Source organism: Phoenix dactylifera, unplaced genomic scaffold, assembly GCF_009389715.1.
Source record: "Phoenix dactylifera cultivar Barhee BC4 unplaced genomic scaffold, palm_55x_up_171113_PBpolish2nd_filt_p 000490F, whole genome shotgun sequence".
Taxonomy (NCBI): domain Eukaryota; kingdom Viridiplantae; phylum Streptophyta; class Magnoliopsida; order Arecales; family Arecaceae; genus Phoenix; species Phoenix dactylifera.
The window spans coordinates 161,165-178,385 of record NW_024067910.1 but is presented as its reverse complement, the minus strand read 5'-3'; the positions used below and the strand labels follow the sequence as shown (position 1 = coordinate 178,385).

Below are 17,221 nucleotides of genomic sequence, written 5' to 3'. Positions count from 1 at the left end.
TATCCGTACTCGGACTGTATGAAATGCCCGCAGATTCTGTCACTAAGGAAATAAAACATGCACCATGGTTACATATCCCATCACAAGACAAAATTATACCTGTACTATCTGTATAGAAAATAATTACCCCATAAAAAACTATGCAACAAAAACACGCACATCCATCATCATACATTGTCAAAGTTTACAATTTAAACATGCGCAAATAGAGTTAAAATGTGGAAAAAAGCAAAGAAGGTGAAAATAACACTAATATTAAATCCTAGAGACTAAAGGCTTAATAGTTTAGGTCAAGGTTCGCTATACCGATACGTACCGCCCCATGCTAAGTGTACCGTACAATGTCGTACGAACTAAGACTCAGTATGGAAGGCATACCAAGTCTTGATATGCTGAACTGACCACTACTGATGCCGGACCGCAGGGAGGGAAAGGAGAAGAGAGAAGGAGAGAGGAGGAAGGAGAGAGAAAAAGAACTAGGCTTAGCCCGTGCCCAGGGTTTCACACCAAAGCTAAAGAAAGGGAACCAAATTTTTATTCATAGCATACCTGTTGCCCAAGGTGACAAGCCAAGAGGGGGGGGTGAATTGGTTTCTTCTAAATTTTGATGCTTTAAACGTTTTCTTAATTAAGTGCGGTGGATGCTTTCTTAAGCTATTTGAGTGAGTTAAACTAACGCAAGAGTAGAAGATGATGCAAGAGTAAATGAAAACACAAGCACAACACAAACACAACAATATATAGTGGTTCGGTGCTCTCCTTAGCACCTACGTCCACTCCCCAAGCGTCCCCTTGGGAATTCACTATAATCTCGCGGATTACAGTTGGATTGTTTTCCGGGCTCACAATCCAAAAACCTTTGTTGGTTTTACGGGCTCACCAACGAACCTATACACTTTGGTTTTCCGGGTTCACCAAAAACCTTTGTTGGTTTTGCGGGCTCACCAACTAACCTTTACACTTTGGTTTTCCGGGTTCACCAAAAACCTTTGTTGGTTTTGCGGGCTCACCAACGAACCTTTACAAAGTGTTTAATTAACAAAAGGAAAGATTCAAACTCCTAAATGAGCATATGAAACAATATAAGCTACAAGGAAGAGTTAGAAAGTATTTATCGCTTTGAAGTCGCTTTGCTCTTCTTTGTCAAGGATGCTTCACTCTTTAAAGGGGATGGAGCTCTTGATGCCTCTTTGAATCTGCTCAATCCCTTTCTTTGATTCTTGAATGAAGCTCTTGATGAAGAAGATTAGGACACTTTTGTATTCTTGGGTACTCTTTGATATTCAACTCAAAAGTTGTTCTCTCTGATGAATAGTGCCCCTTTAAATAGCTTCCCACCTTCTTTGGTCAAGCCCCAATGGTTAGATTCAAAAACTAGCCGTTACTGACCTTGGGAAGGACAAAAAGTACATCTGCAGAACTAGCCGTTACTGTTCAGCCCGTGTTTGGGTCGGCTCAACCTGTCCTTGGGTCGACCCAACCTTCACTTGGGTCGACTCAAACATTCCTTGGGTCGACCCTCTCAGAAACCACAGAAACCTCAATTTCAGCCTTCCTTCCCATGGGTCGACCCAACCATTCTTTGGGTCGACTCAAAGTTCACTTGGGTCGACTCAACTTCTTCTTGGGTCGACCCTCTCAGTAATTCCAGAGAACCATTTTCTTTCTGTCTTTCTGTCTTGCCTTTGGGTCGACCCTCTCAGGGTTTGGGTCGACTCAAGATTGGGTCGACTCAACCACTGTGTGGGTCGACCCTCTCAGTAAATCCAGAGAGCATTCTTCTGTTGTGTTTTGAGGTTCTTTGGAGGTTGGGTCGACTCATGCTTACCTTGGGTCGACCCAACTCACTGTTCATTTGTGCCATTTTTGCAGGAGTGTGCCAGATGACTTCTTGATGTGCCGGGGTCGACCCAATCAACCTATGGGTCGACTCAAACCACACTTTGCTGCATTCTCAAGGTTAGATTCATCCAAATGAACAATGCCATTTATCCATTTTCAATTAAACAAATATACTGAGAGTAATGAACTTATAAATGAAGTATCAATTTAACTTATAGCATGCTCTAGATAATTGCTTGTTAATCATCAAAATAACACTATCATCCTCAATCTCCCCCTTTTTGATGATTACAAAATAAAGAGTATAAGCCTATTGATACTTGTCTTTAAAATCAGTTTATAAAAGGGATTAAACTGCTGAATTTCAGCTTTTCATATATACTTGTGAAATCTCCCCCTATATCATTTAAATGTTGCCAATTTGACTCTTTGAATTGCTCCCCCTTTCATTTATAATTCATTAGCGATGAAACTTCAAGAATTTGAGATAATATGAGTTTCAGGCTATGTATCGGGGTGCGAGAGGTGCGTGCCAAATTCTGAATTTTGATGGAAATTTTTGATTTAGTCAATTTCATTGTTACAAATTGCTCCCCCTTAGATGTATAAGCTTTCTTATATGATTTTCAATTTGTTTGCCCATTTATTTCTCTTTTCTTTACATAACTTTTATCTTTATTTCTCCCCTTTTTGTTATATTTCTTTACTTCTCCCAAAATTAATACTCTTTCTTTACTTCTTAAATAAAATACTCTTTCTTTACTTAAATTGAATACTCTTTCTTTTCTTAATACTCTTTCTTTTCTTAAATACTCTTTCTTTTCTTCTCCCCCTTTTTGTTATCATCAAAAAAAAAATATATATGGGAAAAGATGCAATAAATAATAAACTTCAAACTTCATTGATCAAAATAGGAACATTTTCATACATTCATGTCAAAAACAAAAACAAATACAATGTTCCTTAATCAAGATTTAAAGATACATAAGATAAAAACAAGATACATAGGAGAAAAGCAAGATACATGTGAGACCTAGATATCTAGCCTAGGCTCTAAACATAGACGCTAAGATCAGCCTAGGGGGAATCTAATGGCTGGGATCTAGTCCTCATCCTCCTAGCATACGTGGCGAGGGGAGGTCGAGCCTGGTGAGACTGTGTCTGGCGTGGAGCACGACGAGCTGGATGACTCTGTGCCGATATCTCTGACTCAGCAGCCTGTGGCACAGATGGTCCATGTGTCTCTCTCTCTCTCCGGAGTGCTCCAATCTGCTGCCTCAGATCACTGATCTCAGCAGATATGACATCCAACCGGGCGTCCAATCGGCTCGTCAGCCCGTCAGTGATAGTCCTCGCCTGAGCTGACATGAGCTCAGTCATCCTGCTCCAGAAGTCATCCGTATCTGTCGGAGGAACGGATGACGATGGTCCAGCCTCGGAGGGTGCAGTAGGATGATCCATATGCTCCTCATCCTCATCCTCTGGTGCATCTCCCTCTGGTGCCTCACCCTGAATGCCTGCACCTGTGTGAATCCACTGCCCGTTCACTTTCTCATATCCCATGCGTTATAAGTGTCCGTGCAGTGTACGTGTCAGTGTGATGCAGACTCTTGGATGCCTCCTCCTCGAGAGGTAAACCGTGCTGTCTAAATATCAAGGTGAGTATCATACCATAAGGTAGTGATACCCTGTTGCTGCACATTACCTTCCTCATCTGTCTCAATATCATAGCCGGAAGATTTAGGGGCATCCCTCGAATCATACACTCCATCACTGCTAGATCTCGCTCAGTGATGAGATCGAATCTCCCGGTCTTTGGAAACAAAATCCTATTGATCATATTGAGCAGTAATCTCATTTCTGCGGAAAGAGAACTAGCTATTACCTTTGTGGAGAAATCGAAGTTCTCATTTTCCATAATCAATTGTAGAGCTCTCATTTTGTTTTCTGGCCTTTCCGGAGTGGCTCCTATGCAGGGTAGATGAAGTAGCTCACTCAAGCTCTCCTCGGATACTCTGATTCGAACCCCTCTAACTTCTGAAACAAGCCCTCCCATACCAGTCTTGAGGAAGGCATAGAACTCTTGTACCAACCCGGGGTAGATGACCACATCTAGGGAGCAAAGATACTCCCAACCTTGTCTTTGGATCCATTCCCAAATCCGAAACCCTTCTTGATTGAAAAACTCCGAATGGATCCTTCTCCCGGTAGTAACCGGCCTCCCCGCAAATCTTGCAAGGATCACTGAGGGGGAAGGAGGAGGAGGGACCTCCGCACGTGCCTCACGTCTTGGAGACACGGGAGATGGCTCGGTAGGTTGCCTTTCCTCCCGTTGGATCCGAGTCACTCTTCCGGATCTCTTGGCCACGGCTCGTTTGGGTCTCATTTCTCCAAGATCTTTAGGAAATCTACTGTTTGGAGGAGTTTAGTGGAGATTGGAGAGTGGGGAGTAGGTTTTTCGGAAGAAGACAAAGGCCAAATAGTGCCCTAGATGTGCTCTCGGGCCCCCTTTTAACAGTGGGGTCCCGACGTTGGGTCGACTCAAGATTTTTCTTGGGTCGACCCAAGTGCAGAAATTTTCTTTTCTCTTCCTTTTTGCTTCTAAAAAGTTTTCCTTGCTTCCAATCCTTATAAACTCTTTATGGAACAATGATACATGAGTAAGAAATCTATAGATAACAAATTTGACTCATGTTTCATGGGATTTTTGAAATTAGAGGAATGTATCATGAGACTACTATCTCCCTTTTATATTTCTTTAATAAAAAGGATCACATATGCCTAATTCCCTCCTGAGCATACAGAATCTATCTTCACTCAATGGTTTGGTAAATATGTCGGCCAATTGTTTTTCCGTGCATATATGCTCAATACATACATTTCCATTTTGCACATGATCCCTAATAAAATGGTACCTTATTTCTATGTGTTTGGCTTTAGAGTGCTGAACTGGATTTTTAGTGAGATTGATAGCACTAGTATTATCACACTTAATAGGAATATTATCTAGTTTGACTCCATAGTCCTCTAGTTGTTGCTTGAGCCATAATACTTGAGCACAACAACTACCAGCAGCTATGTATTCAGCTTCAGCTGTGGACAATGCCACTGAGTTCTGCTTCTTACTAAACCATGATACTAAGTTATTTCCTAAGAATTGACATGTGCCACTTGTGCTCTTCCTATCTAACTTGCATCCAGCAAAGTCAGCATCTGAATATGCAAGCAAATCTAGACAGGAGTCTCTCGAGTACCATAATCCAATGGTGGTAGTTCCTCTTAAGTATCTAAGGATTCTCTTAACAGCACTTAAATGTGACTCCTTAGGATCCGATTGGTATCTAGCACATATCCCTACACTAAATACAATGTCGGGTCTACTAGTAGTAAGATAGAGCAAGGATCCAATTAGTCCTCTATAGAGCTTAGTATCAACACTTTTTCCTTTTTCATCTTTGTCTAGCTTACTAGTAGGATTCATTGGAGTGCCAATTCCCTTATGATTTTCATTCCCAAACTTCTTCAGTATTTCCTTTGTATACTTAGTTTGATGAATGAAAATGCCTTCTTTGGTTTGTTTGATTTGTAATCCTAGAAAGAAGCTTAGTTCTCCCATCAAACTCATCTCAAATTCTCCATGCATTAAATCAGCGAATTCTTTGCATAGAGTATCATTAGTGGCACCAAAGATTATGTCATCTACATATATTTGCACCACTAATAGATTTTTGTCCTTTCTTTTGATGAATAAAGTTTTATCTACATTTCCTCTACAAAAATCATTTTCAAGCAGAAATTTACTTAGTCGATCATACCAAGCCCTAGGTGCTTGCTTTAATCCATATAATGCCTTATGTAGTTTAAACACATGATTTGGCAATTCATGATTTTCAAATCCTGGAGGTTGTTCTACATATACTTCCTCCTCAATAATACCATTTAAGAATGCACTCTTCACATCCATTTGATATAATTTAAAATCCATGAAACATGCAAATGCCAGAAGCAATCTAATAGCCTCTAATCTAGCTACAGGAGCAAATGTCTCATCAAAATCTATTCCTTCTTCTTGATTGTATCCCTTAGCTACAAGTCTAGCCTTATTCCTTATAACTAATCCATTTTCATCTAATTTATTTCTAAATACCCATTTTGTTCCAATTACTGAATTATGCTTTGATCTTTCAGTTAATGTCCATACATTACTTCTTTTAAATTGATTTAATTCCTCTTGCATGGCATTTATCCAGTTAGTATCTTTTTCAGCCTCTTCATAAGTTTTAGGTTCTAATTGTGAAACAAAAGCAAGATAATCATTTAAATTTCTAAGAGATGATCGAGTTCTTACCCCTTGAGATGGATCACCAATGATTAAATCTTTAGGATGTCCATGTGCATACCTCCATTCTTTTGGCACGTCTTGGGGTTGTGGTGGCACGCAATCATCTCCCTTATCTTGATTTGGCACGTCATCAATTTTCAACTTTTCAAAGTCGATAATTCCTGTATCATCATCAATAGTATTTTGTTTCCTAGCAGACTCACTATCAGACTCATCAAATATAATATTGACTGACTCTTCTACTACTAAGGTTCTTTTGTTGAATACTCTGTATGCCTTGCTAGATGTGGAGTATCCTAAGAAGATACCTTCATCTGACTTGGCATCAAATTTACTTAAGTCCTCCTTGCCATTATTTAAGATAAAACATCTACATCCAAACACTTTAAAATATTTTGCAGTTGGTTTCTTATTCTTCCAAAGTTCATAAGGAGTTTTCTTAGTTATAGGTCGTATTAAAACTCGATTTAGAATATGGCAAGAGGTGTTTATAGCTTCAGCCCAAAAGTACTTTGGAAGATTTGACTCGCACAACATTGTGCGTGCCATTTCTGCCAATGTCCTATTTTTCCTTTCAACAACCCCATTTTGTTGAGGCGTTCTAGGTGCTGAAAATTGATGTGATATTCCATTTTTAGTGCAAAATTCCTCGAAGTGTTGATTTTCAAATTCAGTACCATGATCACTTCGAATGGCTACTAAGGTGAGTTTCTTTTCATTTATGATTTTATTATATAGTTTCAAAAATTCTGAGAATGCTTCATTCTTATGTGCCAAAAAAGAAACCCATGTATACCTTGAAAAATCATCAACAATAACTAGTCCATATTTCTTTCCTCCTAGACTTGTAGTTCTAGTAGGTCCAAATAAATCCATGTGTATGAGTTCAAATGGTCTAGTTGTTGATACTACGTTTTTCGATTTGAAAGATGACTTAGTTTGTTTTCCCAATGAACATGGTCCACATATTTTGTCCTTTTCAAAAATCAATTTTGGCACATCCTTTATTAATTCCTTCTTAACTAGTTTTGATATTAATTCCATACTAGCATGTCCTAATCTTCGATGCCAAAGCCAACTAGTTTCAATTTTCTTTTCTTCATTAGTAATTAAGCATAAACCATTTTTCTTGCCTAACTCATGAAGATCTACTAAGTAAATATTCCTTTGCCTTTGTCCTACAAGTACAATGCTATTATCTTTAGGATTTGTGATTATGCATACAGATGCTTCAAATGTAACTTTAAATCCTTTATCACAAAATTGACTTATGCTAAGAAGGTTATGTTTCAAACCCTTAACTAATAAAACATTTTCTATAAAAATAGATGGAGCAATGAAAATTTTACCCTTTCCAATGATATACCCTTTACCATTGTCTCCATAGGTCACTACTCCACCTTTCTTTGGTTCCAAGGTGACAAATTGATCTTCGTCACCGGTCATGTGTCTTGAACAGCCACTATCTAGATACCATCGTTTTTCCATTTTATCAGCTGCAAGACACACCTGCAATCAAGATCAAGAAGAACCTTTAGGTACCCAAGCTAAGTTGGGTCCTTTAGGGTTAGTACTCCATGTTCCTTTTGGAACCCAAACTTTCTTGAATTTTATCTTTTGATTATTACTTGATCTGTTTTGACTAGACTTTCTAAAATTACATTCATATGCTCTATGTCCTATCTTATTACAACAATAACAAGTAATAATTTCCCTTTTTGCTTTTACAAAAATATTCTTTAAGAGTTTTTGTTTCCTATTTGTTCTATACCCTAAACCGGCCTTATCATATACAGCTTTTTGGCTATCAAGAATCAAGTTTAATTTGGTAGAACTAAGAGTAAATCTATCTACCAAAGACTTATATTTTTCAGCATCTTCTTTTAGCTTGACATTTTCAGCAATTAGATTTTTGGTTTCATTTTCAAGTTTCCTACTTAATGTTTCATAGTTATGAGACAGTTTTATCTTATCTTTAATGAGAGATTGATTTTCTTCTTTTAGAGCTTTATTTTTATTAATTACTTTCTTATGTTCTTCCATGAGTTCTAAGAATGCATCATGCAATTCATCAACAGTAAAATCACAGTCAAGTTCAGAATCTACCTCATCGTCATTGGCCATATAACATATTTGGGCCGTGTCTTGATGATCTTCGTCCTCCGAACTTGATTCCTCACTTTCACTCCAATCGGCCATAAAATTCTTCTTTTTCAACTTTCTTGCCATCCTCTTCAAATCTGGGCAATCTATCTTATAATGCCCGGGTTTGTTACACTCATAGCAAATGGGAGTCTCCTTTTCTTTTTCCTTATCCTTAACCTTTTCTTTGCTTGAGTTACCTTTAAGAAAGGGTTTCTTTTTATGGAACTTATTCTTACCTCTCATGAATCTTCTGAATTTTCTCCCAAGCACTGCCATCCCTTCTTCATCAATATCTTCATCATCATCTGAATCTTCCGATTCAGTTTGTTGTCTAGGGGTGGTAGTCTTTAGGGCAATGGGTTTTCTTCTCTTGACCTCATCTTCTGAATTTTGCCTCATTGTCAACTCATGGGTCATGAGAGATCCTAGGAGCTCCTCTAACTGCAGTGTGTTGAGGTCCTTTGCCTCTTGAATAGCGGTTACCTTGGCCTCCCAATTTCTTGGTAGAGACCTGAGAATTTTACGCACCAAATCAGAGTTAGAATAAGACTTTCCTAAACTTTTAAGCCCATTTATAATATCAGTAAAACGAGTAAACATATCAGTTATGGACTCAGTAGATTCCATTTTAAACAGTTCATACTTGTGTACTAATATGTTTATCTTGGACTCCTTAACTTGATTGGTCCCTTCATGTGTGACCTCAAGTCTATCCCAAATTTCTTTGGCGGTGGTGCAAGTGGATATTCTATTAAATTCATTTACATCTAAAGAGCAGTAAAGTGTATTTACAGCTTTTGCATTTAACTGTGCTAATCTTCTATCACTTTCATTCCAATCCATTTCTGGTTTGGGTATGATAGTGCCATCTATGTTAAGTGTGGGTATGTGAGGTCCTCTAGTGATGATTTGCCACAGTTCATAGTCCGAAGCTTGAATGAATATCCTCATTCTAGCTTTCCAATATGTGTAGTTTGTGCCATTAAATAGAGGTGGTCTATTTGTGGATTGCCCCTCACTCATTGCACATCCCACTTGGGTTGTCATGATCTTTAACTCTTGATTGTTAGATCAATGAGCACTATTAGAGCACCTTGCTCTGATACCACTTGTTGCCCAAGGTGACAAGCCAAGAGGGGGGGGGGTGAATTGGTTTCTTCTAAATTTTGATGCTTTAAACGTTTTCTTAATTAAGTGCGGTGGATGCTTTCTTAAGCTATTTGAGTGAGTTAAACTAACGCAAGAGTAGAAGATGATGCAAGAGTAAATGAAAACACAAGCACAACACAAACACAACAATATATAGTGGTTCGGTGCTCTCCTTAGCACCTACGTCCACTCCCCAAGCGTCCCCTTGGGAATTCACTATAATCTCGCGGATTACAGTTGGATTGTTTTCCGGGCTCACAATCCAAAAACCTTTGTTGGTTTTACGGGCTCACCAACGAACCTATACACTTTGGTTTTTCGGGTTCACCAAAAACCTTTGTTGGTTTTGCGGGCTCACCAACTAGCCTTTACACTTTGGTTTTCCGGGTTCACCAAAAACCTTTGTTGGTTTTGCGGGCTCACCAACGAACCTTTACAAAGTGTTTAATTAACAAAAGGAAAGATTCAAACTCCTAAATGAGCATATGAAACAATATAAGCTACAAGGAAGAGTTAGAAAGTATTTATCGCTTTGAAGTCGCTTTGCTCTTCTTTGTCAAGGATGCTTCACTCTTTAAAGGGGATGGAGCTCTTGATGCCTCTTTGAATCTGCTCAATCCCTTTCTTTGATTCTTGAATGAAGCTCTTGATGAAGAAGATTAGGGCACTTTTGTATTCTTGGGTACTCTTTGATATTCAACTCAAAAGTTGTTCTCTCTGATGAATAGTGCCCCTTTAAATAGCTTCCCACCTTCTTTGGTCAAGCCCCAATGGTTAGAATTCAAAAACTAGCCGTTACTGACCTTGGGAAGGACAAAAAGTACATCTGCAGAACTAGCCGTTACTGTTCAGCCCGTGTTTGGGTCGGCTCAACCTGTCCTTGGGTCGACCCAACCTTCACTTGGGTCGACTCAAACATTCCTTGGGTCGACCCTCTCAGAAACCACAGAAACCTCAATTTCAGCCTTCCTTCCCATGGGTCGACCCAACCATTCTTTGGGTCGACTCAAAGTTCACTTGGGTCGACTCAACTTCTTCTTGGGTCGACCCTCTCAGTAATTCCAGAGAACCATTTTCTTTCTGTCTTTCTGTCTTGCCTTTGGGTCGACCCTCTCAGGGTTTGGGTCGACTCAAGCTTGGGTCGACTCAACCACTGTTTGGGTCGACCCTCTCAATAAATCCAGAGAGCATTCTTCTGTTGTGTTTTGAGGTTCTTTGGAGGTTGGGTCGACTCATGCTTACCTTGGGTCGACCCAACTCACTGTTCATTTGTGCCATTTTTGCAGGAGTGTGCCAGATGACTTCTTGATGTGCCGGGGTCGACCCAATCAACCTATGAGTCGACTCAAACCACACTTTGCTGCATTCTCAAGGTTAGATTCATCCAAATGAACAATGCCATTTATCCATTTTCAATTAAACAAATATACTGAGAGTAATGAACTTATAAATGAAGTATCAATTTAACTTATAGCATGCTCTAGATAATTGCTTGTTAATCATCAAAATAACACTATCATCCTCAATACCCATACAAATGTATGGTCCAACATATATATATATAAGACCCAAAATGCAAAAAAAAACCCTACAGAGAAGCTAATCTCACAAAGACCCTCAAAGATAACAAAATACCTAAATAAGCCCAAAGGCTATCAAATAACAAATTGCCTAAATAAGCCCAAAAGCTATCACATGACAAAATACCTAAATAAGCCCAAAAGGCTATCAAAATAAAATCACTCTAACCACAATGAAACTGGCTGGACCATCGTCCTGCGGCAATTGTAAATCCGAGTGATGGGTAATCTGGTACTGGTGCCCGCACCAACTATACTAAGCATACATGCGTTGTATCAGCATGGTACTGGTATGGAGTCCAATACCAATTGTCGAACCTTGCTCTAGACATTGAAGACTAAAGAACACCCCTCAAGATAGTATCTACGGATGCCCAAAAGAAATGTTTGATTTTCCAAGGGTCAATGGTTTATTGAAGACCAACGATGCACTTCTTTGTCAAACAAATAATTGAAAAACCCATAAATTTTTTTTTTTGTTGGAAAAACCATCCAACAAAAAATGGTCATTAAAAATACCACAAGGTGACTCATGGGCATGGTGGAAGAGAGAGTTTTATCATGATCCTACTGGAAACATGTGGTAGGTAGTTGTATCATTCAAAATAAGGCTTTGAATCTCAAAGTCAAAACCCAAGATGATGGACTTGTACTCTAAAACCAGAAGTGTACACTGTAGAAATGTGACAATTTTGATAGCTTAAGTTTGATAACTCATGAGAATACCACAATCCACAAATATAAACACATTGAACAACTATACAAAATCATCTCTGATACATAAAAAATGAACATGAAAAGACATGAATTTTAAAAGTACAAAAGAAACTCTGATGTACTGCAAGTTGTAAAACATAACTCATAGGCAGTGTTGAGAGTAAATAAATAAACTCACTTGTCTTGCCCCACAAAGACCAATGTTTTCCAAACAGAAAACCAAATTATCATGCAACCTGCAAAGACCCTTTATATTCTTCTGGAGATTGTTGAAATCATGTACCTTCTCTCTTATCATTGAGATACACTACTCACAACACAAAGATATAAAAATAAGTGATGCCTACTTTGAACAAAAAGAAGTTACTTCATGAACATGCATACTTAAAAATTCACCTGGAGTTTTAACTCCTCAAGCTTTTTCCTGGAAGTTCTTATAAGGCTAGAAGCACTATGATCAACGGGATCGTAGAAGTAAACCTTTATATTCGGAGAACCAACTACCTTTTGAAGTTCTAGAGTATCCTCAACAGAGCACACCTATAAAATCAAGGGAGAAAATGAGGCAAAGTGGCAAACTATTATGGGACGAAAGAAAGAAATAAGCAAAGAAAACTTTGTCCAAATCCTATCTCAATTTATGGTGGTATTCTGAACATACCTTGGCATCAAGTAATATTTCAAGACTGTTGATGTATTTGGTACAGTTCGATTGACTGGACCCACCTGGAAATTGCTTAGATGTTTAAATGCAAGAGAAGACATCTAAAAAGGCTCATATATTTAGAAAATAACAAGCACTTCCATTTTAGGCAGGACAAAAGATAAAAATGAAGATAACTGGAAAAAGGAAATTGTTCTGGATGAGACACAATCTTCATTACCAGTCAGCATTCAAACCTTCTCCTATCACATATTCATTAGTGGTGAGTGGAAAATTACAAAATAACAACATATAAGACCAAGCTATTTGACAATGCTTTTAATTTGAGCTTCAGAAATGAATTCATTTTCAGAATTCTTCCCAATAAAATAACAAGCATGCCTAAAGGTTGTATATACAAAAATTAAAAAAGTATAATATATAACTTTCCTAGAAAAAATAGAGAGAAACTGTAGATGACCACAAGTAACAAAAAAACACTGTAGTTCTCGTATGTTATAACTTGAATAACAACATAAGCAACAAAAACCTAGTCCTGCTAAGATGTCATCAGATAAAAAGAACAACTCAAAACATAAGGATTCCAAAAACAGATTCATTCACTTATACCAGTGGCAAAGTCCACTATGAAAAAAGAAGCCTCTTCATAATCATATTACTATACACCACATCAATTCATGTGATCTTAGGCCTAGAGCTCCACCCTTTTGCTTTGACTTGCAACTACATCCCTCTCCTATTAGGTGCCGCCTTCTCAATGATTTGTTTAACAGGGTCAAACCATCTGAAATTTACCTTCTATTTGGTAGGCTTTCTAAAGCCTTCCTTTAATCTCCTCACTATTAACCTTAGTATTCCAAATTATCATGCATCTGCCTCAATATTTTATTCTCAACTTTGTTCAACCCTTGCATGTGCACTTCCTTTATTGCCAAGCATTGTGATTTATATGGCATACCTGGCCATACATTCATATCCTTAAGCAATTTACACAAAACAATAAGAACACCCTATTGGTGAGATTCTGAAGCTTCCTATACCTGCCCTTGGCCTTCCCAAGTTTACCATGCACCTACACAACATTTTAACCTCCACTTTGTTCAGCCCATGAATGTGTGCTTTCTTTATAGACAAACACATTGATTTATACAGGATAAATGGCCTAACATCTATATACTTGGAAATTTACATGAAATATTAACAAAATCCAATCACAAATTTGGCCAAGCTATCTAAATGGAAAAAAACAGTCTCATGGAAGTTAAGGAGAGTATTTGTTCTTACACATACATGATAAATCACTTAGTACCAGATACACAAAAAATTTGTCCTTATGATACTCATCGAAGATGCAAAAAAAAAAAAAAAAATATGAACCAGTCAGTACATAGGATTGTCCTTATGTTTTACCCTTGTCTCTCTTTACCTTTTTTTCTCTCTTTTAGTTTTGTATTAGCTTGGAATCTGGCACCTATAGCTAGGCAAACCTTATTATCATCATGGTCTCAGATCAATGCTCTTATGGTGATTCATGAAGGACCTTGCAAATGATTTCTCTCTCTCCATTCATTTTTCCCCCTTCATTTTTCTTCAGGAGAAGATAAAACGATGGCACCTAAAGTGTGTTAAAAATAGCTTGTTTCAAGTCAAGCTGACCATTAAAATGGACAATGACAATAAGATAACCAGGAACCAACTATCATATGTCTGAATATTTCAATGATCGAGAAAGTTGAATTGTAGCTCTAAGAATACATTCATACATGAACAGCTATATTGTCTTTCATTCTCAAACACGATGAAGAATTTGGATTGTCAATGCTAAATTATGAACCAATCTCATCATTCAAGTCAAGCATGATGAAAAACATTAAGGGAGCAGCCTGCATGGCCAAGGGGAAACAAAGAATGTTAGGATGGTCAGATGTAGGTTTTAAATGGGAAACTGCAGTATAATTATGTACCATAACATATCATTCTAAAATCCAAATCAATCAGTACCAAAGCAACACATATATAGCCAGATCACATTAAAAAAGAAATCCTATTTAGTGCCAATAAGCAGCCGGCTAAATATGTATTGTAGGGACTGCATGCTCTGACTGGGCACTGCAATGTTCGTAGAAAGTTCTTTATATCATGACATGAAAGCACCATCATCATGTGTCAACTCCTAGGGCATCCAGCATGTGCCATGTTTTCCTATTCAAGTAAGATATATCCCTCAAAATGTAATTGTTCAACATCCACTTTTTTGACACCTTAAGTATCGGTACAGCCTATTACATTTAAACTAATTTTATGAGTGATTCTGTTAAAGGGGGAAAAGAATATAGTGAGATCATTAAGCAAGCAAAAAAATATGGTGCACAAGGCTGCACATTTGTTCCCTTGAAAATACCACATTTATATGGACTAAAAAGGCAGCCTACCTAGCAATATGGGGCCACATCTTTGGCTTAATTAGCATTTTGTGACTGCACATGCAATCATGCGGCCAAATATGTGTCCTACTTATGTGGGCCTATGTGGATAAAGCATGTTCAAAGTTCAAACTAATGGTTACGGCAGATGTGGGTTTCAATTATGTTATGACTACCAATATTAGCATTAAGTATGAATAATAGGCACCAATTTTCAGTTATTACTGTTGTTACTTTTGATACTAATTATCCAAGAAATATTGACTATTGTTATTTTTTTTCACTCAAAATATTCTATTTATTTTCATATAGTGAAAATACACAAACTGCATATGCAGCCCATGCATTATGCAGTTCCTTGACTTCCCGAATACCGCAAAGGCGCAAACCTTTTATAACACTTATTGGTAAGTCATTGATGATGAACTTATTCATCAAGAAACTTGGATATTTCTCACATATGTTCTTAATAAAAAAAACTCCTATGCAATTCCTTGGTTTGTAATTAAGAAAAATTTAAAAATTTAGCAAATACCAGTACACAATAATCCATTTAGTACTAGTTGCACCATCTAGATCCAGAGCATCCTAATGAATGACATATTTGTTTAAATGGTTTATAATAGTACTTGTGATATTTCATGCTTCTAAGACCATTTAAACAATATTCCACATGAAAGTAAATCATGACCTTTTGTGTTTCTTAAAAACCATTAACTATTCAATATAGCTGTGGGGCCAAAAACAGATTAGTTATCATCTGACCATATCCTCTTCTTGGACATGGACGTGTATATCTATATAGACCTGGCTAAATTTGATTTTTTTTATATTTTCCTGATATTTTTCGGAGAAATGGTCAGAGTTTGAACCCTACACCTCATGGAGGACAAGCCTTAGGGATGAGGTGCCAACCAACTAGGCTTATATTTTTCCTGACATCACATACAAACAGATAATAATGATTATTCGGAAACGAAAACAAAATGGGACATAGGCTTCAAAGGAGAAAATTCAATGTTGAAGATTGAGAAATGCAAATCTAATCTGTTTTATGTGGTCTGCAAGGCATAGAGTGCCTATGTACAAAAGCTGTCGAAAGCCTCTTGCGGCCTTGCCTATGCATCAAGAGCTCTCTTATATAGTTACAGTGGCAGGATAATGTGCGTTGAGTCATTGACTTTGGGTGACTTAATGCATCACCAACTGGTCTCTAACATATGTGATTTTGTGATTTCCACAAAACATTATAAACCTTGCAGATCACATCAAAAAGTCTAGGTTTGCAATTTTTAATCCTTCATGATGAGTTTTGTTATGGGCATCTAAATTCCTCTCTTTACACCATATTTGTATTATAATTGCATCCTATAGATACATAAATACATATTTATATTTAGCCACACAAAATATCCTAATGGTATATCTTAGATTCACTTCTAGTTTCAAAGACTGAGATTTCTAATAAATTTACTTATTTATCCCATTATATTTATGTTTTTATTTAACACATTTGTGTATGTTTGAAACACAGATGGATATTGTGAATATTTGATTTTATAACAATTATTTTGCTTACAGAGAATGTAGAAATCATATTTGACTCCTATCTTTTTATATTTCAAAAAAACAAAACTGACTAAAAGACCAGTCTATATCAATATTAATTTAGAAGAGCTATAAATATATTTTGGTAGTCCTATAGATATATGTATTCACTAACTAGAAATGGATATGACTATGGATATAATCTACTATATGACTATTTGACCAATAACTGATCCGTTACCAGCCACAAGGACTGCCCTTGCTTCTCTCTTTTTTCCCAATACATGATGTAATACTAGCTCATTAAATAATTTGATCCTGCAGATTCACAACACATGTTTATTCTAAGAATGGGTTTAATAGTTTTTTTCCTTTCAAATTTATGGTTTGCTTTTAAATGCAGAGAAGTCAAAAACATTCACAAGAATATAAATTCGCATGCAAATGTGTTGATCATTCACACAGATAAGTGTCTGCGCAAGTTTTTTATGCGATGTCACAAGTACAAAAGAGTCATGTTGGGTACTCTGTGATGGTTCCGATCCAAGCATACCTCAATGCACATTAACTATTAGCAATATTGGCTAGTTTCCAAGCAGCCCTACATCCATAAAAACAGCCATCACTCAGGATTATTCACCTGTCCTGGTAACCTTACCATGTTCTCTCATTGTCTACTAATTCCAAGTCCAACAATTTCTATGAGGTTCTTCATCAATATCTTAAATTGCTGTGATAGCCTACACATCTCTTCGGCCAATTAATCTTCCAAATCAAGGTACAAACCATGGTCTGCTGAACCAACCTGTAC

At 37.3% G+C, this 17,221-nt stretch overlaps 1 protein-coding gene across 1 annotated transcript in view; it reads right to left on the bottom strand.

Annotated features, from left to right (window-relative positions):
- The window catches only part of LOC103696391 (endoribonuclease Dicer homolog 4), a 78,331-nt gene that overhangs the window by 48,288 nt on the left and 12,822 nt on the right, over positions 1-17,221 (bottom strand). The window contains 3 exon segments of the mRNA XM_039119128.1: positions 11,954-12,082; positions 12,172-12,315; positions 12,437-12,501. Of these exon segments, the coding sequence (XP_038975056.1) occupies positions 11,954-12,082; positions 12,172-12,315; positions 12,437-12,501 (338 nt within the window).